A 26,155-nucleotide genomic window follows, 5' to 3' on the forward strand; every position below is an offset into this window, starting at 1 on the left:
TGCCCCTTGAGCATTCTCTTACTCAGGAGTGACAACTGTCATTAAAGAGTCAAAGGGATGTATTTGCAGAGGGCCAAATCTGGCTTACAAATTAAGAGATCTAGGGCTCAGTGCTATGCTTGCATGCCAACCTAGATGGGACTGTAAAGCAAGACTAGTTCTCTGTATAGTTTATCAGTGGATGTTAAGGCAGTTTACAAAGAAGTTTCAAAAATGCTTAGGACAACAATGGCACAGCGGGAAAGAACAGAGTACTACTTGCTATGCAGACCAGGCTGGCCCGCCTCCAGAGTGCTGGGTTAGAAACATGGCCACGTATCTGGCCACGTATCTATTTTTAAGGACATAAAGGACACTTTAGAAAAAGAGTCATGGTTACGCATTTTCTATGAAATTTTGTGTGCGTGCATATTAGATGCCGATGCCATTGGTTGCTGTTTTTTTTTTTTTTTTTTTTTTTTTACTAGCATCAAGCTGAGGAGAATGTTAGAAATTCTCCTATCATTGGTTTCAGAGCACAAGGGAGTGTAAGTGTTTGCAGATTACGATGCAAATACAGCTTAAGTCATGAACACCAGGAGTGACGTGCCACCATGCAAGAGGACAGGACAAGTGGGAAGTGAAAGCAACAGGTCGTTCTGGCACTGGAGGGTGAAGGTCTTCAAGTATTTATTTTTTAAGATGGGCTGTACTTGAAAATCCCTATTTTTGGAAGTAACTTATTAAATTTCAACGAAAACTGTGGGTCCACTGATATTTTACTTTACAAACACGGATGGAGTCACCCTCATCTTTAGGTTATCTGGCCAGAAAACTCAAGAGAAGACTGATAAATGTGTCATGTTCAAATTCCATATTCGAGTGTCCGGGTGTATGTGTGTGTGCGCATGCGTGTGTGTAACTGTGGAGGTAGACATGGGTGTCTTACTCATTTTCTACTTTTTGAGATGGGACCTCTCATTGAGCTGAAACTCACCAGTTAAGCTGGAGAGGCTATTCAGCCACACCTAGAGCTCGTCTCTCTGCCTCCACCAGACCAGGTTTCCAGGCACCTGTCTTTTATGCGGGTGGTGGTAGGGTCACACTCAGTCCTCATGTCTGCTATACAGAATTCATATTCTTCACTCTCCTCCTTCCTGGTGCTACTTTTCTGTGGGGCCTCCACAGGCCACAGCCGAACAGGAAAAAACAATCCTGTGGAAAGAAGAGGCTAATGCTTGTTGTCAGTAGCTCCAGCTTGTCTCAAGGACATTACCCTGTGGACAACCAAAGGTCTAGAGCTCACGAGGCTGAGTGGTGGACAGTGAGATGCTCTGTAATTACAAAATGATACATCCTTTCCTCAAGCAGGGGAATTTCGGGCATTTTCCTCTGCCCATAACAAGTTCCAATCACTTCATGTTGTGACAGGAAAAGACAAGTACAAAAAGAAAAGCTGGGCAGATGAGTGCTGGGGAGAAAAATACTGCAGGGACACAGAAAAAAATGTGTAACTTTAGTTAATATCTTACTTACACGTGTTTGTGTGTGTGTGCCACACTCATGTGGGTGCCCGCAAAAGTGATTAAAGGGGGTCAGATCCTTAGCAGCCGGAGTTACAGGCAGTTGTGAGCCTCCTGCTATGAGTGCTGGAAACTGAATGAGTCATCTGGAAAAACAGCACATCCTCTTAACCACTGAGCTAGCTCTCCAATCTCTAAAAATTGAAGGTTTTTTCTCCATTAATATGTGTGTATATATATCATTAAAAAATGTATATATACGTTTTTATATCCTAGAGATTAAATCCAGGATCTGTTATGCCAGGCCTTCCCGATGCTGTGACCCTTTAACACAGTTCCTCTTGTGTGGTGACGCCCAACTATAAAATTATTTGTGCTGCTATTTCGTAGCTGTAATTTTGCTACTGTTATGAACTGTCATGTAAGTATCTGTGTTTTCCCATGGTCTTAGGTGACTCCTGTGAAAAGTTTGTTTGACCCCCAAAGGGGTCACGACCCACAGGTTGAGAAGTACTGAGCTAGGCAAAGGATGTGCCACTGGGTTGTATTTCTTAGGATGTTGCATGTATGCCTCCATGCGTGCGTGCATGCGTGCGTGCGTGCGTGCGTGCGTGTGTGTGTGTGTGCGCGCGCGCATGTGTGTGTGCTCACAACGTTCATGCACCTGTAGACGGTGGAGTGGGTGCCACACAATGTGGACCCGGGGCTCTGCACGCAGGTCTTCCAGAGCAGCAGTAAGCATCCTCAACCGTGGAGCCACCTCCCAAGTCCCAATCTGTGTAACTTCTAAAAGAGCCACTTAAATTTGTATAGCTATTTATAAGCCCATTTACAAAAGCACGCCTTCTAAAAGGAGATAAGTGAGTACGCTAACATGCCAACAGCGTTGAGATGGCTCTTTCACCCCGTAACAAATGATGCAGAATTACCTGACGCAGGTTCCAGCTCAGTCTGTAACAGTCTGGGCTGTCACACTGGAGTGTGACCTGGCACGGTGGTTGCAAGGTGTCCTTTCCCCACCTGCAGCCGCAGGTCCTTGAGGTCCTAGCAATAGATATGGGCCGTATTTCTGAAAACATGAAGGACTTCCTGATTAAATGGGTTAAAATTTTATATAATATATAGAAATGGACCTATTTGAAAATTTTGAAAATTGCTGTATTTTAAAATAGCTACTAGAGGGGCTGGAGAAATGACTCAGTGGTTAAGAGCACCGGTCGCTCTTCTAGAAGACCGGGGTTCAATTCCCAGCACCCACATAGCAGTTCACATCTCTCTGTAGCTCCAGTTCCAGAAGGTCAGACATCCTTACAGTGCAGGCAAAACATCAATGCGATTTTAAATCAAAAATTTAAAATAGCTGCTACATATATTTTGAACATTATATTGTATACCAATAGATCTGAAAATGGTTTTATCTGTTTTCGTGTGTGCGTGTTTTCAAACAACACTGTCTGTATCAAGAATTCTTGTTTACTTAACAATTGAGTTCTGAGGAGGCAGGAAATGGACTTTATACTGAAAGTACAGCTCGGTAGGTAAGTGGAAATAACTGGTTGCCCTGATCTTCAGTTACAGCCTGTAAGTGTTCTGGGACTGGTTCCTATCAAGAAAGAGGGCTCAAAAGCAAGCCTGCCCATCCCTAGGGGATCAGTAGAGCCTGGCAGGATACCCATGCCCAAGTTAGTCTGTGCGGCCAAAGGCATGCTTCTGCTCTTCAGGTCCTTTACTGTAATCAGTGAGTAAACTTGAAAATTTTCCTTTATAGACTAGTCCACCAGTTGCTACATTAAAAGGAAATTGTTTGGAAAAAACTCTTTATATATTGGAGGAAGCCATTTAAAGGACAGCAACTGTGGACAGTAGGACTTTGATCAGCAGCGTCTGACTCAAAATGGGAGCACATGTACAGATGTAAGACTCAACAATTCCTATACAGACAAGTGCTCTCCTTCTCCTGTAAACAGTTTAGCCAGCAAATGTGCTCTTTTTGGGGCTAGCAAAGAAAGGTAGTATGAGGGGTGATAAGACCCCTAGTCCTGAGGATGTTGATGTCCAAAAAGGTAAGCAGCTGCTGGAGTTCAGTTCACAGAGAGCACCAGGCCAAGGCCTTCAAAAGAGCTGCTCACTCTTTTCCTTTGTACTCTGAAAACGAAATAACTAAAAGCAGTCTTTAAATTATGGTGGAAGAAATAAAGTAAAGCTATTTAAATACAATATATGTACAATAAGTTATATGTAGGATTACCTAATGCTTGTTAATTGCACCAATAAATAATAATTATTGCCTAAAATGCTGAACCAACATTTTCAGGGTCATTTCTCTATATACCAAAATGGGAAGACATACTTAGACAACCTTATACTAAGTTGATAGTTTTGGGGATTTAATGTTAGAAAACAAACCAGAAAAGTTAAGGAAAAAAAAATCAGAAGATAGATAGCTGCATACTGTAACATCTGGCAACAGGAGGAAAACACTGAATATTTAAAGTAGTATGCATTTTCTGAGACTGATACTCCAACCAAGGACCATGAATAGAGATAACCTAGAACCCCTAGAACCCCTTGCACAGATGTAGCCCATGGCAGTTCAGTCTTCAAGTGAGTTCCCTAGTAATGGGAACAGGGACTGTCTCTGACATGAACTCAGTAGCTGGCTCTTTGATCACCTCTCCCTGAGTGGGAAGCAGCCTTACTAGGCCACAGAGGATGACAATGTAGCCAGTCCTGATGAGACCTGATAGGCCAGGGTCAGAGGGAAGGGGAAGAGGACCTCCCCTATGAGTGGACTGGGGACAGGGCATGAGAGGAGATGAGAGAGGGGGCTACAGTGGGGCTACAAAGTAAATAAACTGTAATTTATGAAAAAATAAATTAATTAAAAAATAAAGTAGTATGTACATACACAGAATAACATTCAAACCTAATGAGAGTCTTAAACAAACTATACTAACAAGAGCATGGTTTATTTCCAACAATTTAAACATAAGCAAAACTAAGAATGAAAAATAAGTTAAATAGTGGAGGAAAAGGACATCACTCTCTAAAACTACTGGCCACAAATTTTCAAAATGTATGGTCAATAAAAAACTGAAAAACAGCTTGTATTAAATTGTTTCAAAAGATGATCCTTATTTTAGTTTTCTTTGGAGCAGGACTGATTGAGTTCTATTCCATGTTTTAGGTATTATTTTTAAAAAAATGTCTTTATACAATATATTTCCTGGGGATTAGAAGCAGGAGAAACGCAACTTTATTCAGAGACAGAAAACAAAACTCAGGGTACGAGCAGGAGACCGGACTCGTGCTCAGCTTTCTGAGTGAGTGTGAAGAACTGGCTTTGCCTGTCTGTTTGTCAGATATTTAAATCAACAAGCTACATAGTTTGCATCTCAGAAACTGTAGGCAACAGTGCAAGCTGTTCTCATAAGGAAAGAAAAAAGAAAGCAGTGGAGAACAGAAATTGTGTTTGAAGGGATGTTTACCACCAGTGCTGAAAGCCTCCTCTCCCCAACATTCTTCCCAGTTGGTAATAAATTGGAGAATGTGAACCGGTGAAGCAGAGTGAGGCCCTGAGTGGGTCACACAGGAGTGGCAGGTACGCATGTGCATAGCACCAGTGTTTTCAAGTAAGTGAGTTCAGCCTCCAACCAACTGAACCCAAGATTCACATTTTATGCTCTCTCAACAACTTACCAGAGGGCAAAAGCTGTGGAATGCTTCAGCCTGGCTACTCAGTGGTGGCAGGAACTGAAAGGCAGCTTTTCTGTGGCTGAACTGGTCAGTCTTTAGGCTCTTAAGATACTTCCAGGTCAAATACCACAGACTGCTGGCTTTAAACACCAAATTGGGACTGCCCCCTTTTCTCTTCTTTTTAAAAATGGCTAGCCTTCCTTTATGAATGACAACTTTTGTAAATATACATACACACACTGAAAATACATGAATAATTAATTCTAAAGGCCAAACAATGCTTTTTTTATGAGCAATTATTCAAAGAAAGTGATTTTAGAAATAATATAACTAAAAATTTTAAGTCAATTTAATACTTGTGTTTAAACATTGAATTTATTGTCTGATTATGTATAGTTCTCTACATTTTAGATTCCATGAACTTCAGATCCTGAAGCTTGTTGAAAAAGCTAAGTTCCTCAATATGGGAAATTCTCTCTGGCTGTACTTTTAGACGGTAACTATTTTTCTGCTTTCAAAAATACCTTTTAATCTCTCTCTCTCTCTATATACTAACAGAATACCCCATTCAACCATATTTCTGACATATATTTTATAGTGCAATCTGTTTCATACCCAACATTCTGGGTGAAAGTTGGAAGAGTCAGCTGTCAACTCTACCCCCATGTGAGCTTTCACATAGATATTAAAATTGAAGTCGGTATTTGGATTGTAAGCTATTCCCGGGGCTGTTTCCATCTACTTGCGGCGGAGGAGACCATGACATAGGTGCCTGCCGGGCACTCCCTGCGCAGGGTGCATGGCCTGCCCTCCAGCACTCACTCTCACAGTCAGAGGACAATGACACTGGCACTAATGTGTTAAAATTCTTTCTCTCAAGTAATAAAAAAAAATATATAGGTAAGATATACATATAGAGATCTGCTGCTGTGCCAATTACTTCAAAGAGCAGAGACAACGAAAATAAACACTTGTTTCATAAGTTTAAATTCATTTTAAGTTTGCTATATTAAATTTAAAAATTAAAAAAATATCAACTTACTATAAACAATTTAAAATATGTATAATACAACTTCATGGTCAAAGCATTTGAACGGTCCATGAAAACGGGAGATATTCTGATCTTACATTTTCTGCTTACATCGCATACATGATTTTCCCACCTGTCTCTTCCCAGAGAAACCATAAGATAGTTGTCTAATTTTGTGGCAACCAATTTTTTAAAGAGACTTTCTCATCACAGAGTACACAGTTACAGAGGCGCTAAAGAAGAAATAAATGGGAAGTAAGTGGCTTTCTCCCTATCTGTCACTGTTCTCTCACAAAAGCATTCTGTACACAAGTGACCTGAACTTTCCAATCCATTTACAAATGCATTCTCAAAAAGTGAAGTTTAGAGTCTAAAAGAGTTACTTTGTACACTGATTATACAATATATTGAATGTATACATATACACACACATCTTAAAGATAAGGTTCTCCGAAGGTTTTTCGGCATTCCATCACGCCTGTACTTGGTGGTCTGTCGCAGTTATGTGTACTCTTGACTTGACTAGGTGTGAGGCGATCATAAGCCATCTTGTATTCTTTGTCAAAAGCATCTGCAAAATGTCATTAAGAGATAAAAGAAGAAATTCATGTCTGATATTGACCATAACAAGCTGCTATACTATAATAACAAAACACAAGGTTAGAGGCCAAGAATGTGTCTCCAGGGTACTTCTGCTATCCACAGGTTTGCAAATACAGACCCTAAAGAAGGGGAGCCTGAGAGTACAGAGCATTTCAGAGCTAGGTAGCACAGAGCAATTTCGATGAAACATGAGCACTAAAAAACACTGAATACCACATACATATTTTTGTAATTTGCTTTTCATGCTCCATAAAACAGTAAGAATAAGCAGTGGAACAAAGATTCTGTCACAGTCCAAGCCTATTCCTAGACTCTATTTGGTCTTACTGACTTTCCTAGCTCTGTCTGCACCAGCCATAGTGGCATGGGCTTCTACAAGGGAAAGCCAACTAACAAATATTTCTTTAACTATTTCATGACTATTCTTTTTTTGGTCAGATAAAATATGTAAATTTGAGATATACTTTACATATAAACAACTCACCAATTTAAAACTCAGTAAAACTGAGTGTGGTGGTTATTTTCCTGTTGCTTTGCTTTTTTTGTATATTTGTGAGACTGTACGATCATCACCATTACCTAATTCCAGACTATTTCATCCTACCAAAAATTCTCAAAAGCAGTTGGCAACAGTTGCCCATTCATTCCCTTCTCCTAGGCACTAGAGATCACAGATCTATTTTCTATCTGGATGTTTCACACATACTCAAGCATAAAACACATGACTCCTCCTGGGTGGTCTCTCTCGTCAAGTATATTCAAGATTGTGCTGCATGTTCTGTCTCTTCACTCTTCTTTTTCTTTGGCAGTTTTCAGATTCACTTTCAGATTCAAGTTCAGCCTAGGCTGGTCCTGATTAAAGTTGTGATCTTTTGCCTCAGCCTCCCAAGTGCTAGCACACTACCATATCTGGCTCATCAGTTTTAACCAATGAATAATATTCTGTCGGACGCTTTACTACATTTACTTCTCCACCTCTCAGTGAGGCAGGTTCAGACTTCCCCCATTTTGGTTACGGTGAATGTCACAAACATTTCATGCAGAAGCTCTGAGCACATACATTCAGCAACCCTGGCTCTGTGCAGAGGCAGGCCTGCTGGGCTATACAGGAACTTGGTTTTAAACCCCTAGTGATACACACAACTGCTTCTGGTGGCCACATCAGTTTACATTCCCATCAGCAACGTATGTGGGACCCAGCTTCTCCACAACACTTGTTCTTTTCTGTTTTTTTTTTTTTTTTTTATGATAGGTATTCTAGAAGTTGTGAAGTAGTAACTTGGGGGTGTTTTTTGACATGTATTTCATGCATAAATAAAGATATTGAATATTTTCTCTCAAGTTATTTTAGTCAATTTGTGTATCTCCTGTTGGAGAAACAAATGGTCAAATCCTTTGCCAAGTTATAAACTGGATTGTTTTTGTAAAGTTATAAATGTTTTTTCCCCCATGTCACATAACCCTTGCACATATAAGCAGCACTAGTTGGACTTACTGTGTCACAAAAAAGACACAAAATTGGAAGGGACATACTTTGTGGGGGGACAGAAAAGGCTGGAGAGAGGAAGTGGAGGATGGATATTACAAAGATACATTGTATATACATAAGAAACTTTGAACATTTAAATGAAAAGTTCTTTATACTGAATACTATGCTTTTATCATATACATGAGTTGGTTATATATATGACATATATATCAGATATATGAATTTTTGTGTTATCTTTTCATTTTTTGATGGTGTTCACTCATGCACCAGGGTTTTAATTTTGCTGATGTCCAGAGTATGCCGAGTGTCTGTGTATGTGTGGGGTGTGTGTGCCAGGGTGCACTTGTAGAGGTCAGAGGACACCTTATAGAATTGTTCTCTCTGTCCACCTTTATGTGGGTTCTAGATATTGCACTTTGGTAGCTAGGTTTGTGCCAAAAGTATCTTTACCTGTTGAACCACCTCACTGGCACCTCACTTGTGTTTTTGATGGTACTTTTAAGAAACTGCCATCTAATCCAAGTTCATAAGGATTTCTGCCTGTTTTTTTCTAAAGCGAATATGTTTTTATCATTGTGTCATCTTGGTAGATTGACTCTTGTAAAATGCTTTGGTCTCTAATTATCTATTTTACCTTATTTTTGTATAGTCACTGTAGTTCTCTTCTGAGGATTTGTCCTGGTTAGTTTTGTTTTTGTTTTTTGTCAACTTGACACAAGCTAGAGTTATGGCGAAAAGGAACCTCAGTTAAGAAAATGTCTCCACTGGATTTCCTGTAGGGAAGTCTGATGGGCATTTTCTTGATTAGTGATGAATGTGAGACGGTCCAGACCACTGTGGCGCTAGCCCTGGGCAGTTTTTCTGGGTTATATAAGAAGACAAGCTGAGCAAGCCAAGAGTAAGTAGCGTTCCTCCATGGCCTCTACTTCACTTCTTGCCTCCAGGTTCCTGCCCTGAGTCCTGCCTTGATTTCCATCAGTGATGGGTTATGATTTGGGAGTTATAAGATGAAATCAACCTTCTCCTCTACATGTTGCTTTTGGTCATTACAGCTATAGAAAGCCTAACTAAAATGGGACTACTTGTATGGACTATCTTTTCAATCCTTCTACTTTCTATGTATCCGTGTTTTAATCTAAAATGCACCTCTTGAATATAGTTAGGGTTAGGCATTCTTATAATATGCCTTTTACTTGCAGAGTTTAATCAGTTACATTTAATGCAGTCTCTGATCAAGAAGAATTTGTGTTTATAATTTGGTTACTTTCCTTACAAGTTTTTTTTCCCCTTAAGGTTAACCAGCTATTTTCTAGTGTACCATTTCAATGCCTTTACTGTTTCCTTTACTAGTTTTGATTCCTGTCAATTTCTGTATAATCATTTTTCTAATTAAACATGAAAATCATTTGTCAAATTTCTTATTTAAGTCTCCAATGTTTCAAATCATTAAGATAAAAAGCAAATATCCACAGCATTCTACTCAAAGTTTCCTGCTTGCAATATAAAAGTTTTTTTTTTTAATTGGGAAGGGTAGGTCAATACATAGGATATTTTTCTTTTTTACAAACAAAATTATAGAACCAAACCAGTTCTGTTTCCTCTAGCCCTCCTCTCTATCATCTATTTCTTGATTTTCTTTCCTTCCCCCCTTCCTTCTCCTCCTCTCTCTTTGGTTTTTCAAGACAAGGTTTCTCTGTGCAGCACTGGCTGTCCTGGAACTCACTCTGTGGACCAGACTGACCTTGAACTCATAGAGATTAGCCTGTTTCTGCCTCCCAAGTGCTGGGATTAAATGGCACGTGCCACCACCGCCCAGCTTATTACTTGATTTTCAATGTTTCTATTTCTTTGGAACTCATCCAAAGTTTCCTAACTTTATTTCAACTAGGTGACTAGCAATTTCTAAAGTACACTGTTCCCTGATTGTAGTTTTCTTTCTTTTAAAAATATTTATTTTATTTTGAAGGGTTGTAAGGCTGGAGAGACAGCTCAGTTATTAAAAGTGCCTGTTGCTCATCACGAGGACATGATTTCAGATCCCAGGTGGCTCACATAAAGATTTATTTTATTTTCATTTATGTGTATGTGTTGTGTTATGTGGTGTGAGTGTGTGTGTGTGTGTGTGTGTGTGTGTGTGTGTGTATGTGATCATGGGGGCCAGGAGAGGGTAATGGATCCCCTGGAGCTAGAGTTACATGTGGCTGTGTGTTGTCTGGCACGGGTGCTGGGAACTGAACTCCAGTTCTCTGGGAGAGCAGCAGTGTTCTTCACTGCGGAGCCGTCTTGCCAGCCCTGACTATATTTACTTAGATCATACTTTTAAAAACTTTATTATTATTGGTGTGTGTGTGTTAGGATGTGCACATGTACAGTCAGAAGATTTTGGGAGTCAGCTGTCTCCTTCTAGAGTGGGAACGAGGTATCAAACTCAGGTTATGATGCTTGGCATGGCAAGTGCTTTTACCTACTGAGTATCATGCCAGCTCTTACACTTATTTTTTTAAACACAGATTTTAAACATGACCTATAGACTCCAATTAATATCTAAATAGCTTTAGACTTACATTTATTTACCTTGTTGTGTTTTTATGTGTGCACGCATGCACATGTGTTATGGTGAAGGTGCATAGGTTGCCAAACAGCTTGCAAGGACTTGGTTCTCTCCTACTGTGTTTTCCGGGGCCCAAAATCAGGTCATCAGGCTTGGTGGTCATATGCCTTTAACCACTGAAGCCATCTCACTTGCCCTAAGAGCTAAAGACTTTTAAGGCTGAGACCTTAAAATAACTTGACTAAGCAAGTTGTCAATTCCTATCTTCTTTATAAGCAGATTTATTTTTTCTAACTAGTCTGCTTTTAAAGTGTTAATTTAAAATATTATACTCATCTGCCAGGCAGTTGTGGTACATGCCTTTAATCCTAGCACTTGAAAGGCAGAGGCCGGTAGATCTCTGAGATCAAGACCAGCCTGTTCTACAAAATGAGTTCTGGAACAGCCCAGGCTGCACACAGAAACCCTGTCTCAAAAAAACAAAAAACAAAAACCCAGTCATCTAATGATTTCATTCTATAAGATGCTTGTAGCTTCATTCATACTTAGCTCTGCTGCTAAATTAACAATCTCATGGCATGATGCCAACCACAACCAGTGTCACAAATCACTTCTGTTCAGATGGTTCTTGACAAGCCCCAAAGACACCCAGCTAGGAGTGTCTGTACTCAGGCTTCCAGGTGCTGCGCACATCACTGTTCTCTCACTTCCCCTCAGAAACCAGCACAGGCAGAGCCCTCGCCTTCTACTCATGTCCGCCTGGTTTGCCCGAAGAACCAGTCATTTCACACGTGCCCGCCACACACTAGCTTGAATCTGTTGCCATTGATAAACGGTTGTACCATGTCAAAAGACAAATGAAGGGCTGGCACAAACAATTTCCTTTTCAAAGATCGCTGTGCAGCTGTGTACTAGAAACATGGCCCCTTCAGCACCCACGCCTCAGTGGCAGCCATTTAAGTGAGCTCCTCCACTAGTTCACTCCCTTTGGCCTACTGCTTTTTTCTTTTGGTTTAGAAAAAGAAACTCAAGAGGTCAAGCCAGCTTGATGTATTGCTCATATTTCTAGTTCCTCTTAGTTGGAAGAATACGGCAGAATGATTGATTGCCAGGAGTTCATGACCAACCTGGGCAATATCAAAACAAACATATTAACTAGAAGAAGACACATCTAATAATAGCAGTTTGGGAGCGCCTAAAATAAAAATTTTGCCCTCTTTTTTTCTTTCTAAGCAAATGTAATGTTCTTAAGTGTTATGAAACAATACCAAAGGCCTGAGGCTAGACCTTAAAACTGGTTACAATACAGCTCTTTTATTGTTGCTGTTTTTTGGTTGTTTTTTTTTTTTTTGAGACAGGGTTTCTCTGTTTAACAGAGTCCTGGCGGTAGCCCAGGACTGTAGTCTACGCTGTAGCCCAGGCTGGTCTTGAACTCACAGAGACCCACCTGGCTCTGCCTCCTGAGTGCTGGGATTAAAAGTACGTACCACCTCTCACCTGCTTCTTGTTGTTTTGAGACAGTCTCCCTATGTAGCTCTGACTGTTTTAGAACTCACTGTGTAGACCTGGCAGGCCTCAGACTTACAGAGATCCTGCCTCTGCCTCTGCCTCTGCCTCTGCCTCTGCCTCTGCCTCTGCCTCTGCCTCTGCCTCTGCCTCTGCCTCTGCCTCTGCCTCTGCCTCTGCCTCTGCCTCTGCCTCTGCCTCTGTGTTTTGGACTAAAGGTGTGGGCCATCACACTTAGCTTTACAGCTCTTTTATTTAAGGTGATACTGAGGTTACGTGGCTTAGCCTCCTGGATCCTCAGTATCTTAGGTAATACACAACTGTAATAGTACCAATCTCATAGGAACAATAGTGTGAGGCCTAAGAGATTTTAGCATATTATTTACCATCATTATACAATCCATGACTAAAGTACCTTTTACATTAGCTAAACAAAAAAACAGAAACAAAGGTGGGACTGGAGAGATGGCTCAGTGGTTAAGAATGCCTACTGTTCTTGCAGAAGACCTGAGTTCAGTTCCCAGTACCCAGAACCCATGTTGGGTGTCTTACAACAGCCTGTAAATCCGGGTGTAGGGGATCCAATATCTTTTTCTGGACCCCACAGCTACTCACACGCACAAACCTACATACAGCTAAACACAGTCATCAGAAAAATAATACATCTTAAAGAGATGCTAAAACTAAAAATAATTTTCTAATAAGTTAATGCAATGACTAATAATGAAAACCCTTTAAAATTTACAATATGCTATATAACTATATTATTTATGATGCTGAGTTACCTATATCAATGTTTTCTCTTCCCAGTGCCACCAGTGAGAGAAATAATATTTCTCTATATAAACTCCTGTGGACAAAAAGACATGGAGAAGATATCAGAATCCTTTGAGCTTTTATGTTCTCTATACACCCTTATATGTGATATAAGCATATAAGAGTATAAAAATGATGAAGCAAACAGGATGCATCTCATTAGCAAAAGAGCCCATTCATTTTAAAACTTACCGCTGTCTTTTAAAATGTGGACATTTATTCAGTGTCTCTAAAATCTGACTCATGGGTCCATAGACATCATTCATTTTAATGCTTTTCACCATACTTTTCAACAGTTCCTGGTTAAATGAGTTATCACCTTTTTGTAACAAATGGACCATTGGATACTTTTGAGCTGTAAAAGAACAAAAGAGTAGATGAAGGAAATAATTCTGTGTAGAATGGAGAAACAAACAGCAACTAACAACTGTTAAAGAAGTTAAAAAGCATTAAAAATAAATTAAGGGCAATAGACAAAGGAATAGAAGTTTAAAGATAAAAGAAGCAAAACAGGAAAATAAGACAATTAATGTTAAAATTAGGCCTCAAACATATAGTTTTCCTTAATATAGTCCCCCAAAGAAAGCTTACATCAGCAGCCAGGGATGGAAACAACAACAACAAAAATAAGTAAAACAAGAAATTGGAACAAGCAAAGTCCTTCAAGCTGAACTGTATACAGCACCAGCACGCCCTTCACCAATGTAGAGCAGCCCTCCCAAATAGAACCACCAAGAGCTCAGCTCCGAAGAAGGCAGCTAGCATCGGTTCACACTCACTCTCAAACAGAAGAGTGCGGTTCTGACCTGCAAGACAAAAGCGCAGTGACAGAGAAGCCAACCATACACAGGGAGGCTTTAAAGTGCAGAGGTTACTCTCCTGAAGTCAGCATGCACGACGGCACTTACTGTGGGCATTCCAGAGGATGTACAAGGGCTGCCCTGGATCCTGATGTAATTTCATGTTGTCCCACAACATCTGTATTAAAACGTATTTGCTATCCTCAGACATACAGTGGCGGGGAATCTGTGTTGTAGAAAAACATTTAATAAAGCCTATCTTAGGGTTTCCATGCTGTGATAAAACAGTGTGACTTAAAAGCAACTTGGGGAGAAAAGGGTCTTTCAGCTTGCAACCCTCAGGTTACACTCCCCGCACTGAGGAAGGTCAGGACAAGCACCCATGGCAGGAACTGATGCAGCTGCCATGGAGGAACACAGCTCACTGCTTGCTCCCCACGGCTTGTCCAGCCTGCTTTCCTCTAGCACCCTGCCCAGGAGTGGTACACCCTGGGCTTCCAACATCCATCACTAACTAAGAAAATGCTTCACAGGCTGCCCAAAGGCCAATATGATGGGGACATTTTGTCAATGGAGGCTCTCTCTTTGCAAAAGATTGCAGCTTGTGCCAAGTTGACATAAAATAGACAGCATAAGCCTTATAAAAAAATTTAAAGACAGACATATAGGAGAGAAAAAAAAAACAGAAAATTAATTATTTTTGCACATTTGATACACACTGAAGGAAGACTTGCAGAGGTGAGAGGCTAGGGGCTCTAGGCAGCAGATCTAATAAGTCACCTGAGTCAAGTGAGAAAGGACATCACACAAGGCTAATCTTAGCCCTGCTTATAATTCAAGAATCCACAGGAAGGGCTGGAGAGATGGCTCAGAGGTTAGGAGCACTGGTTGCTCTTCCAGAGTTCCTGAGTTCAATTCCCAGCAACCACATGGAGGCTCCAACCATCAATAATGATGGTCTGCCCTCTTCTAACATACAGGCAGACATGCAGGCAGAACAGTGTATACATAATAAACAAACAAACAAACAAATAACTGAGCCAATCAATCAATCAATCTTTAAAAAAAATCCACAGAAAAGTAAATCTAGCAGGACTGATCCCTTTACTCACTATTTTTCAGTTCAAGACCCTTGCCAAGACAAGAAAATTAGGTCAAAATTAATATTTCTGTCACTCATCTACATACTACTATGATGTACTGAAAAAAAATCGAAAGTACACGCATGGTCACAGACATGCATGTACAAGGGAGAAGACAAAAAGTTCCTCTGAGCTTACAGACTGCACTTCAGTGGTGCGGCGTAAGAAGAGGTAAAACCACCTTTATAAAGCAACATCAGGGTGGGGTAGATGACTCAGTGGGCTAAGGGCCTGATGCACAAATATAAGGACCTGAGTTCAAATCACTAGAACCCATGTAAAAGCCAGCCCCAGTAATGCAAATGTCTGCAATCCCAGTGCCCGTGAGGAGATGAGTGGAAACAGGACAATTCCTAGGATCTTGTGGACTGGCAAGCTTGGAGTACACAGCAGAAAAGCAATAAAAAGACCCTGCTTCAAAACAAGGTAGAAGGTAAGTGCTGACTCCTGAGGTTATCCTGGGACTACAGTACATATTTGTGCTCACACACACTGATAGAAAACGCACAGAAATGTAACTATAAATAGCTGAGGATGAATCTCAGTGGCAGAGTCCTTGCCTAGTATGTGTGAAGCCCTGGGTTTGATTCTCAGCACTATTAAAAAAAACAATTAAATAAATAAGTAATCATGATAAAACTCAGAGTAAGAGAGTGAAGACAATGGTTGTGCACACTTGCAGTATGAATCAGACACTCTCCTAAACAGTGCTGATCTTCCTTAGTTTTGGTAGAAGTCTGGGGGGCTAACTCACAAACCTTTACTGTACGAGGAACTTCAGTACTATTCTTCAAGTGATAACAAAGACTCATCACATTTTGTGTTACTTTGAGAAGGCTGAACCCACGATTGCACTGCTGCCAGCCTGCGGAGGTGATGATTCCAAAGGTAATGAGAGCAGCAAACACGAACACAAACCTTACTCTGTACCATTAGCAATATGCAAACAGTATGGTGATGGTGGCACTGCCTCTTACTTCACTCTCGTACCTTTGAATACTTGTTACAATGCTCAGAAGAAAGAATCAATCCAGGCAAGTTGCTGGGCAAGTCGAGCCGTCTAAAATACCACACCAGGTTCCAAAAGACAATTGGATGATGGTCCACAAAGTCTGCCACTGTTATTGCATGGTCACCTTCATTCTCCAGTAAGCTCTCAAGTTCCTTCCACACCACTAAGGGACTAAGGTATGGAACAGTGACAGGGTCTGGACTTGGAAGATGCCATTCTAACCCTAGAGAATCCTGTTGAATAAAATCATACATGACAAATGTGAGAATGAGGATGCATATAATTTTAAATTTAAAATATACTTAAAAATGCCTGTGATTTCTGTGAATGGAAAGGTGATAGAACTATATCACGGAATGGAACTCTGTGACAATAACATAATTGAAGCTAATAATGTTCTTCAGGACCAAGGAAACAGAGTCATGTAAATGATGATTTACAAACGAGAAAAACATTGATGTACATACTGTAGCTCCTTGTAAAGTTGTTGGCAGGCTGCCTGTAGGAATGAGCTTCTGTCCTCCAGGATCGTCCTTATCCAAAGGGCCACACGTGCTAATGCTCCTGGCCATTGGGAATAGTGGGCATTTTGACACAACGGGTTTTGATCTGTGCGTAGGAATCTGAATACTTCGGGCACAGGGATTTTCCTGCAGTTTAGATTTGCTTGCACATTAAAAAAAAAAAAAAATTCCATCAGTGCCTCGGCTTTTTTTATCTTATCTCATTTCATCTTATCTAGAAGAACCATGTTGTTCTTTTTAGAACCGGAGCTGATAATAGAAAATAAATCAAAAGAACTGTACTACTCAGTCATCAACTAGGAAATAAGATATATTTTAAGCAGTGTGGTAATTGGGCCAAATTTGGTTTCTATAAAACAAACTTTCAATATTCAAGATTCATTTAATTTATTCAAAATGTGCAGGGAGTAGATCTTTCATAGCGTCATGACTAAGCCTGGGGTGCACACAGCAGAGACAATGGGCACATACTCTTTCAGAGTTGCATGCAGAGACAGTGGAGCACAGAGATATATAACGAGAGAAGGTGCACACACACTTTTTGGGTTTTACAGTCTAAGTATTTACCAGCAAACTGGTTGCGATAGCCTTGCTAGTACTACATACTACACCCTACATACTCTGCATACACAGCTGACAACATGGCTTCACCTATCTGGCTATATTTGATGAATCTGGCACTTTTGCGAAAAAGAGTCAAGTTTCTACATTTAAATATATATTACTTATACTAGATTGCTATATGTGCTTTAATTTTATAGTTCTACATCGGGTCCAAAAGTTTTCTTACACTACTATATATTCATAAACAAAAATTAAGCATTCTATAATAGAAGTTGTTATTAATTCCTGAAGAGATGCAGAAAAGCATGGTCACTATAAACTTCAAGTATACCACAGACATTTTTTTCATCTTTAAATACTGATAAAACAGCTGAGTATGGTGGCATAAATCTGTAATATTAGAACCTGAGAGGTAGAAGCAGGAGAAAAAAGAGGCCAAGGTCATGTTTAATTACATAGCAACTTAAAGGCCAGTCAGATCTTGTTTTGACAAAACCTTGTCTCAAAACAAACAAAAAGGTAAAATACATGTAAACAATATTATTAACATTGGAGATTCAGAGTTCAACATGAAAACATTTGGACTTAAATACTTATGCCACTAGAGCACTTTAACTAGGAATAAAGATTCAGGATAATGAGGGGCTGGAGAGATGGAGAGTTAAGAACATTTGCTGCTCTTGCAGAGGACCTGGTTCAGTCTGCAGCACCACATGGTGGCTCACAACCATCCCTATTTCCAGATTCACAAGACTTGACACCCTCTTCTGGTCTCCAAACACACATGCAGGCAAAACACATACACATACAAATAAATAAAATCTCTAAAAACATATGTTTAAGATAATGAACTTTTTCATATGATTCTGTTCTGTCCATCCATCCATCCATCCACCCACCCACCCATCAATCTGTTCATCTGTTTACCCATCTGAAGTAAGGTATTTATATAAACTAGATCATCCTTAAACATCCTTTCTCTACTATTTCAGTTATGAGATGACAGAAATGCACATTTTCACAGAAACTTATACCTTACAATGGTCAATTTTTTCTGTCACATGCCTACAGCATGTGTAATATATATAGTGAGAGATATAAGATATACTTATATATCTTATATAGATATATAAGTACAACCATACTTACTTATTTAGATCAAAATTATCCTGAACAGAGAGAGCAGATGTGTCAAGAGCAGAGGCTGATGCTGAAATGCAAGACTGCCTTGTCCGGCTTGAGAAGGAGGGTGCTAAGTGCATAGTTTCTGTGGATGGGCTGGACTTCAGGAAGTATCTAGAATGTAAATCAAAGACATTTTGAGAAAAGAGGTATTTTAGGGAACGATATCCTTAAGCATAAAGGGAAAAAGGACTTGCTGTTACCTTCCAGGTCGTCTCAAATCTCGGATTTCAACATTCAGAAAGGGTAAGAAAAGATTGCCACAAAATGGGCACGTGGTATTGAGATTCGAATCATCTGCTGTCCAGCCAGCCATGATTTCCTCATCATGGACGAGACAGTCACATGTTCTACACCGAGAACAGCTTGAGATGAGAACCTAAGGGACAGAACATTTGTTAGGCGAGCATATATTACAAATTAAACACTTTTTCGTTAAGAAACTCACTGGAGAATTATAGCTCACAAAGATTCCAAGGCATTCAGTGTGTGGAGTCATATGCTGTGCACAATGACCAAGCCAGTGTGTTCTGTACACACGGCTGCTGCAGTTCACAAAACATACACCCCTGAAGCCACAGAAGCTTCACATCAGTGCTCATTATTTATTTTCCAATGGAACCCGAATTACTTCATGTAACTTAGTGTGAAACAGCAACCACATTTAACAAAATATTGGGAAGCAATAATTTTCAGAAAAACTGGGGAAAGTTTTTAAAGTAGAAAAGCATAACTTTTTCATTGTAAGAAAAAGAGAAATCTTCAAGCAGACAAAGAATGAAACCCACGATGGAAGTTGACAACAAAGCCAAACTGTTTCTTCACCTTCTTCAAATTTGTTTGCACAATAAAACTGGTCATGTTTATGATGCAAAATAAATGTTCAAAGAGAACAAATTCATAACAAGCTATAAATACAAGTGTTGAAAATGAAAATGTTTTATATGTTGACAAGTCTCCAGTAAGCATGGAACTGTCCTAATAAAGCAGCATGACATCAATGACTTGAGATAACAGATATCAAAAACCTTGGATGTAACACATTTTCTGCAATTTCAGAAGATACGTATTCAACTTTTATCACTCCTCCAACAACCACCAACACTAAAGAAGTGTAAGTTTTCTAAAGCAGTATACAAGGTGCTCTTGTGAGAACAGTAGTACCTCCATTGCATAGTTCTGGAAGATATCTGCGTTACTGGTGTTGAGGGAAGATGTAGTTTCTGACTTTCCAGGTAAGGCAAACTTTGACAGGGATCCTGATTGCAAAAATAAAGAGCAAAACCATGAAAACTAAGGAGGAGCAATATAAGAACAATTTCTTCCATAAATTCTGATAAAACACTAACTTGTTCTACTGAGCATGCTAAAAGTAAATTAGAAAAACCAAATGAACAACAGGAAAGTCTTTTTCCTTTCTCCTCATTCCCTTATCCCCGAACCCGCAATCCTGGGCCCCAACCGGAGACAGACTTTCTCTGTATAACAGCCCACTGAGCCATCTCAATAGCTCCAACATTATTTTATCATACTGACAAGACCATGAAAAAATAAGCATTCTCACATATAGCTACTAAAAATACAAAATAGCATGTATCTGTGAGAGTTACTTGGAAATGCCATTTCATGGACAAATTGGGAGTTATTTCATAAAGATACATTGGTACTTGTGTTATACAGCATCATGCAGACTGGAAAGTTAATGCTTAGCAATAGGCAGTGGCTAAAATAAACTGATACAGCCACACGATGAACTAAGCCCACTGTGAAAATGGATGAGGGGCATTCACCAGTCAAGATATGGGCACCATTTTCTTTATTTTTATTTTTTATATTAATTACAGATTATTCACTTTGTATCCACCTGTAGACCTCTCCCTCACTCCTTACCAATTCTACCCTCCCTCCCTTATCTCCTCCCATTCCCCTCTCCAAGTCCACTGATAGGGGAGGTCCTCCTCCCCTTCCATTGGGTACCACTTTCTTAAGTAAAACAAACAACGGATGAAAAAGGATTTAGTGCCTGTCACCTTTTAAGTTTCAAAATAGTAACGATATATAACAGGACCTGTGTTTACACTTTAAAGTGAAAAGATAAAAAGAAGGGAGAAAAACAGTTACCTCTAGAACAGAAGCAAACAGCATGAAGGGATGGGGACAGAAGCCAGGAAAGTCTGAAAGTGCCCTGTTTTTGGTCCCAGCCCCATTTTTATTTGTTTGTTTACCATGCAAATCTTTTAGGATTAAAAAAATTAAGTCAGGAAGAAAAAAGATACTGCAAATAAGCAGCATGACAGAAACAGGGCGGACCTTCTAAGGAGGCGGAGCTCCCCAGGCTGGCCCGGCTCACATCGACTCCCTTGGTCCCTGAAGTGGCACTGCCTTCTTGGGAGGAAGTGGCTCCTTCCAACTCATGGCAAGCATCTTCATCTGTCAAAGAGGTAGATTCAGAATCCTGGGCTCCCACTGAAGAAAGACTGGTACGATCAGAACTTTGATCCTAAGAACATAATTATAAGCTTAATTTCCTTCACATTTAATTATTATTTAAAAGTCACTTCTCAGACAGAAACAATACCTACCACCATCCACCCAGATGATCAACACTACCACTTCTGCAAGAAAAACAACCAATTTTACAAAGGCATATGACGCTGGATAAAGATGTTGGAGATTAACTCTCTACGTGTGTGTGTGTGTGTGTGTGTTTGCACTGTGGCGAGGTGTGCAAGTCTAGGTCTAGGGTGTGTGCATTGTGGTTAGGATTTTGCTTAGCTGTGTATACAGCCCAGAGGAAAATCTTAAGTGCTGTTCTTCAGCAGCTGTCCACTCTTTTTTGAGGCAGGGTCTCTCACTGTCCTGGAGTTTGCTAAGTAGGCTAGATTAGTTGGCCATCAAGCCCCAGGGATCTCTGACTCCCTATTGCTGTAACTGACAAGCATGAGCCACTGCAGCTGGCTTTTTAAAACTCACTTATTTAGAAATACTTTCTATTTATGTGTATAGCTGTTTTGCTTGCAAGTATGTCTGTGCACAATGTGCATTCAGTGCCCATGGAGGCCAGAAGAGGGCGCTGGCTCCTCTGGCGCTCACATCACTGACAGCTCTGAACCTTTGGGTGCTATGAACCTAACTCAGGTTCTCTCTAAGAGCAACCAATGTTCTTAACCACTGAGCATCTCTCCAGTCCAGTGATCTTTATTTTTGATTCATGAGTTAATTATAACTTTGGATTTTGATACCATACTTATTAATAATTTTGGTTGAATTCTGCTGTGGTCAGAAAATAATGCTTTCATTAAAAAATCTTGTTGAGATATAATTGATATGCTATAACATTCAGAAAATAAATTTCACAAAAATTGACTTCAAAAATTCAAGAACATTTCCTATTAAGATTTTAGGATTCAGATAAATAAAACTTTTAAACCGAGTTAAAAATTTACATTTATTTATTTTGTGGGGGAGGGGGTATTTACATACTCCTTAGCAAAAGTGTGGAGGTCGGAAGATAACCTGAGGGAGTCAGTTCCCCCTTTTTCCACAAAGGTCCCAGGGATTGAACTCAGGTCCTTAGGCTTGACAAAAAGTGCTTCAGCCTTCTGAGCCATCCTACAACCTGCCTCAACTGAACTAAATTATTGAAATCATATATTGAAGACCTACAATGTCAAAATTTTTGTGTTGAGCTACTATAAGTGCTTTAAGAAGCTTAGGAGGGCAAAAGGCAGCCTTTATGCTGACAGCATTTAAAATGTTTCCTTTTTCCTTCTTGAAGATCCGACTTTTCTTTTTGGTAAAATTTCCCCCAGCTTGAACTCCCTTGAGCACAGCTTACGGGCCATGTTTTCTGTTCGGTGTTTTCCTTTATCTTTATGTGTCTTTATTTCACCTAAACCTGGGTAGACTATTTTCACTGGACACAGACTCTGCATTGGCATGTCTTTTCTTTCAACATGCTAAAAATGCTTTCTCACTGAATTCTTCCCTTCTTGATTTTATGATAAAAATACATGGCCATTCAGATCTTTATTCCTTTAGTAATTTTTCTTTAATATTTTTAAAGAATTAAGCTAAGTGGTGGTGGCACAAGCCTTTAATCCCAGCACTCAGGAGGCAGAGGAAGCAGAATCTCTGAGTTGAGGCCAGTCTTGTCTACAGAGTGAGGTCCAGGACAATGAGGGCTCCATAGAAAAATAAAAATAAAAAAGACAGAATTAAAAAAAGAGTTGTTTTCCTATAGATGCCTTTGGTTGTTAGCACTCTGTGATATGTGCAGATGAATTTGTAGAAATGACCTGTTGTTATTCTAGAGGTTTGTAGAAGGGCCCACGTATGCAGGTTGGAGAGTAACTGCAATTAGTTCTCTCCTCCGCCTTCAGATGGGCTCTAAGAATTGAACTCAAGTTACCAGGCGTATGCAAGTGCCTTCGCTGGCAGTGAGCAATCTCAATGGTCCAGATGTGATTTTAAGTTTATTCTTTTACATTTTTTCCAAATTTGGTAAGTTACAGTATTACTGCTTCAAGTATTTTTTTTCTGAAACAATCACTTTCTTCAATCCTTTTGAAAAACAACTATATCTGTCTTATTTACACCTTCCATTTTATCCAACAAGTCGCTAAGGCTCTGTGAACTTTTAAAAAGACTGACTTATTTTTTCAGTTTATATATGTGCTTTGCTTAGATGTATGTATGTTTGCCATGTATGCATAGTGCTTACAGAGGCCAAAAAGGGCATTGGACCCCTTGGAACTAGAGTATAGAGAGCTGTTAGCTACTGTGTGGAAACTAGGAACCAAACCCAGATCATCTGCAAAAGTAGTGAGTGCTTATCTTCTAAGGCATCTATTCAGCCCTAGGTCTGTGCATTTGTATACTTTTGTTGTTGTTGTTTATCTGCATTCTGTTCTTGAATCTATATGCTGAATTCATTTCATACGAAGCAAGCACTTTACCACTGAGTTATCTATGCCTGCTGCTTCTGTTTCTGGTTTTGGGTTACTTTCTTTTTTGTTGACAAGGTTACCAATATAACTTCAGTTGTTTTCTTATAGCTGGCTTTGGTTGCTAGCAGTCTGCTTATGGTATCTACATATGGGGTTTTTGTGGAGGTCAGAGGACAACTTCCCTTAGTCTAATCCCAAAGAGAATCCTTCCTCTGACCCCTGATCACTGGAACTAAAAGGTATGCACCACTATGGCCAACCTTTCGGGTTCTTTGCATCACTCTTGAGAGAAGGTCTCACACTTCCCCTTATGTGTGTTAATCAAAGGTTATGCTGAGACACAGAGAGGGTTCCCTTCAAACTCCTTAGCCCACAGGGACCTCTTTCCTCATTCTTTTGTGTGTCAAACATGGGTTTTCAGCTGGACATGGTGACGGACACCTTTGCTCCCGGTTCTTGGCAGGCAGATCTCTGTGAGTTTAAGGCCATCCTGGTCTATAAAACAGGTCCAGGACAGCCAGAGCTATTACAAAGAACACTGTCTCAAAACATTAAAAAAAAAAAGTTTCTCCTGTGATTTTAGTTTTTAGAGCTACTACGGCCCACCATGACTGCCTTTTGGCCAAAGAGGTATGGGGAAGAGAAAATAGAAAACTCATTTCTGTGGGGTCCTTCCTTGAACTCTATCAGTTCTTATTTACTTTGCAGAATCCTTAGTTATTTTTATATATTTTCTGGAGTTTATAGTAAGGAGATGTAGGATGGGCTACAATGGTCTTATATTATCAGAATGGATCTAAACTATCGCCAGAAGTTTAAAAAAAATTTTTGTTTTTGCTAGACATGTAGATTAGTGTATACAGGGGCTAGAGGACAACCTTGGGTATTGTTACCCAGGTGTCAAGAATTATTTTTTAAAAAACTTATATGTATGGTATGTACACATGAGTACAGGTGCCTGAAGATGTTAGAAGCATCATGTCCTGCCTGAAGCTGGAGTTACAGGTGGTTGTGAGTGTTGTGGCTGTTTGCCTGTTTTGCTGTTGTGTTTAAGACTGGGTCTTTGTGCTGGGTTTTGTGGTTGTTTTGTTTTTGTTCCCTCATCCCCCAACTTGACACAAACTAGAGTTATCTGGGAAGAAGGACCTCGATTTAGAAAATGCCTCCAATCAGCCTAGCCTGTAGGCAAATCTGTGGGCAATGATGTGGGAGAGCCCAGGCTACTGGGGGTGGTGCCGGCCCTAGGCAGGCGTCTTGAGTGTTATGAGAGAAAGCAGGCAGAGCAACTCATGCAGAACAAACCAGTAAAAATGTTTTCCTTTATGGTTTCTGCCTCTGTTCTTGCCCTGACTTCCCTCAAAGATGGGCTGTAATTGGAACATGCAAGCTAAATAAACCCTTTCCTCTCTAAGTTGCTTTTGGTCATGGTCTTTATCACAGAAACAGAAAGCAAGCTAAAAGCCTTCCTTGCTTGGAACTCACCACATAAGCTAGGCAAGCCCCAGACATCTGCCTGACTCTACCCCCAGCACTGGGGTTACAAGGGTGCTGCTACATCTGGTTGTTTCTAATGTGAATGTTAGGGATCAGACTCAGGCCCTTGCGATTGTAAGGCAAGCACTTTATCAACTGAGACATCTATATATCTTCTCAGCCCTCTTTCTGTATTTAAAAAAAATTTTTTTTCTATCTCTGATTTGGTGCAATTTTTTTTTTTTTTTTTGAGACAGGGTTTCTCTGTGCAGCTCTGGCTGTCGTGAAACTAGCTCTGTAGACCTAGCTGGCCTTGAACTCACAGAGATCTGCCTGCTCTGCCTCCTGAGCTGCTGGGATTAAAGGTGTGCGCTACAACTGCCCAGCCAGTGTAGATATTTTTGAGTGGCATCTCTAATCTTTCATTTTGTTTTATTTGCTATCATACTTATCTATTATGTTCTAAATATATTTTTCAGTTTTATGGTTTATACTAGATCCTTTTTTATCTCCAAAAGATCCTAATTACCTTGTAAAACTTTCCATTTGTATAATTTCTGTTACTTTTCCTTTATTTCTTTGAATATTTAAAAATTACCTAAATATCCCTTGCTAATACAAGTATCAGGATCATTTGTGGCTTTACCTGTTTCTGTTACCATTACCTATTTCCAGATATCTTATTCCTTCAAGAAGAGTATATTTTTTTCTTGTGCTAAATAAAAACTGATTATTGTAATTTAATCACAGATTGAACCAAATCAAATCTAGGTTTTACAGTCTACCTATGGATTGCCAGCTGAATTTAGGGCCTCATGCATGCTAGCCAAGAGGTTAATCCTGAGCCCTAATCACTGAGCTTAATCCTCAGCACTAGGGATATGCCTATCAGGATTGAGGAACCTATTCAACAAAGCTCATCACTTTTGGCAGCTCATGGATGCTAGCTCTCCTTAGAACTCCTAAGAATTCTTTTTCAGAGGAATTCTGTTTACCTGTCTCATGGAGCACAGTATTTAGAAAATGTGCTTCCTCACCCCTTGCAGTATTGCCCTCTACAGCCTTGCCTAAGGGAATACCCTGCATTGTCTTTAGAACCAGCAATCACTTTCCTTGAAGGAGATGGCAGCCAAGACAATGATGATATGTCTCCAATACCCACCAACTGTGGTCTCTAGTTGTAACTAGACACAGTCTAAGCAGGTCCTAGAAAGTGAGATAGAAAGTTTGGTCAATGAGGAGGAAAGCTAAACCTCCAAAGAAATAATTCATGCAAGTGGAAGCCTGGGGAATACGTGGGAATGTATTGTAAGGGT

The 26,155-nt window shown here is 39.9% G+C and overlaps 1 protein-coding gene across 4 annotated transcripts in view; it reads right to left on the reverse strand.

The window, feature by feature from the left end:
- Positions 1-4,450: 4,450 nt before the first annotated feature.
- The window catches only part of Dennd4a (DENN domain containing 4A), a 106,864-nt gene continuing 85,159 nt past the window's right edge, over positions 4,451-26,155 (reverse strand). For 2 of the 4 annotated variants that reach the window (XM_060384891.1, XM_060384892.1), the window contains 11 exons: positions 20,728-20,917; positions 19,582-19,676; positions 18,621-18,796; positions 18,385-18,531; positions 16,615-16,813; positions 16,126-16,380; positions 14,102-14,219; positions 13,973-13,999; positions 13,386-13,548; positions 13,163-13,227; positions 4,451-6,799 (listed from right to left, as the gene is read on the reverse strand). In XM_060384891.1, coding sequence (XP_060240874.1) covers positions 6,663-6,799; positions 13,163-13,227; positions 13,386-13,548; positions 13,973-13,999; positions 14,102-14,219; positions 16,126-16,380; positions 16,615-16,813; positions 18,385-18,531; positions 18,621-18,796; positions 19,582-19,676; positions 20,728-20,917 — 1,572 coding nt within the window. In that variant the 3' untranslated portion in view covers positions 4,451-6,662. The other 2 variants (XM_060384893.1, XM_060384894.1) reach the window with 2 other exon arrangements.

This window comes from Meriones unguiculatus, chromosome 6 (genome assembly GCF_030254825.1).
Source record: "Meriones unguiculatus strain TT.TT164.6M chromosome 6, Bangor_MerUng_6.1, whole genome shotgun sequence".
NCBI lineage: Eukaryota > Metazoa > Chordata > Mammalia > Rodentia > Muridae > Meriones > Meriones unguiculatus.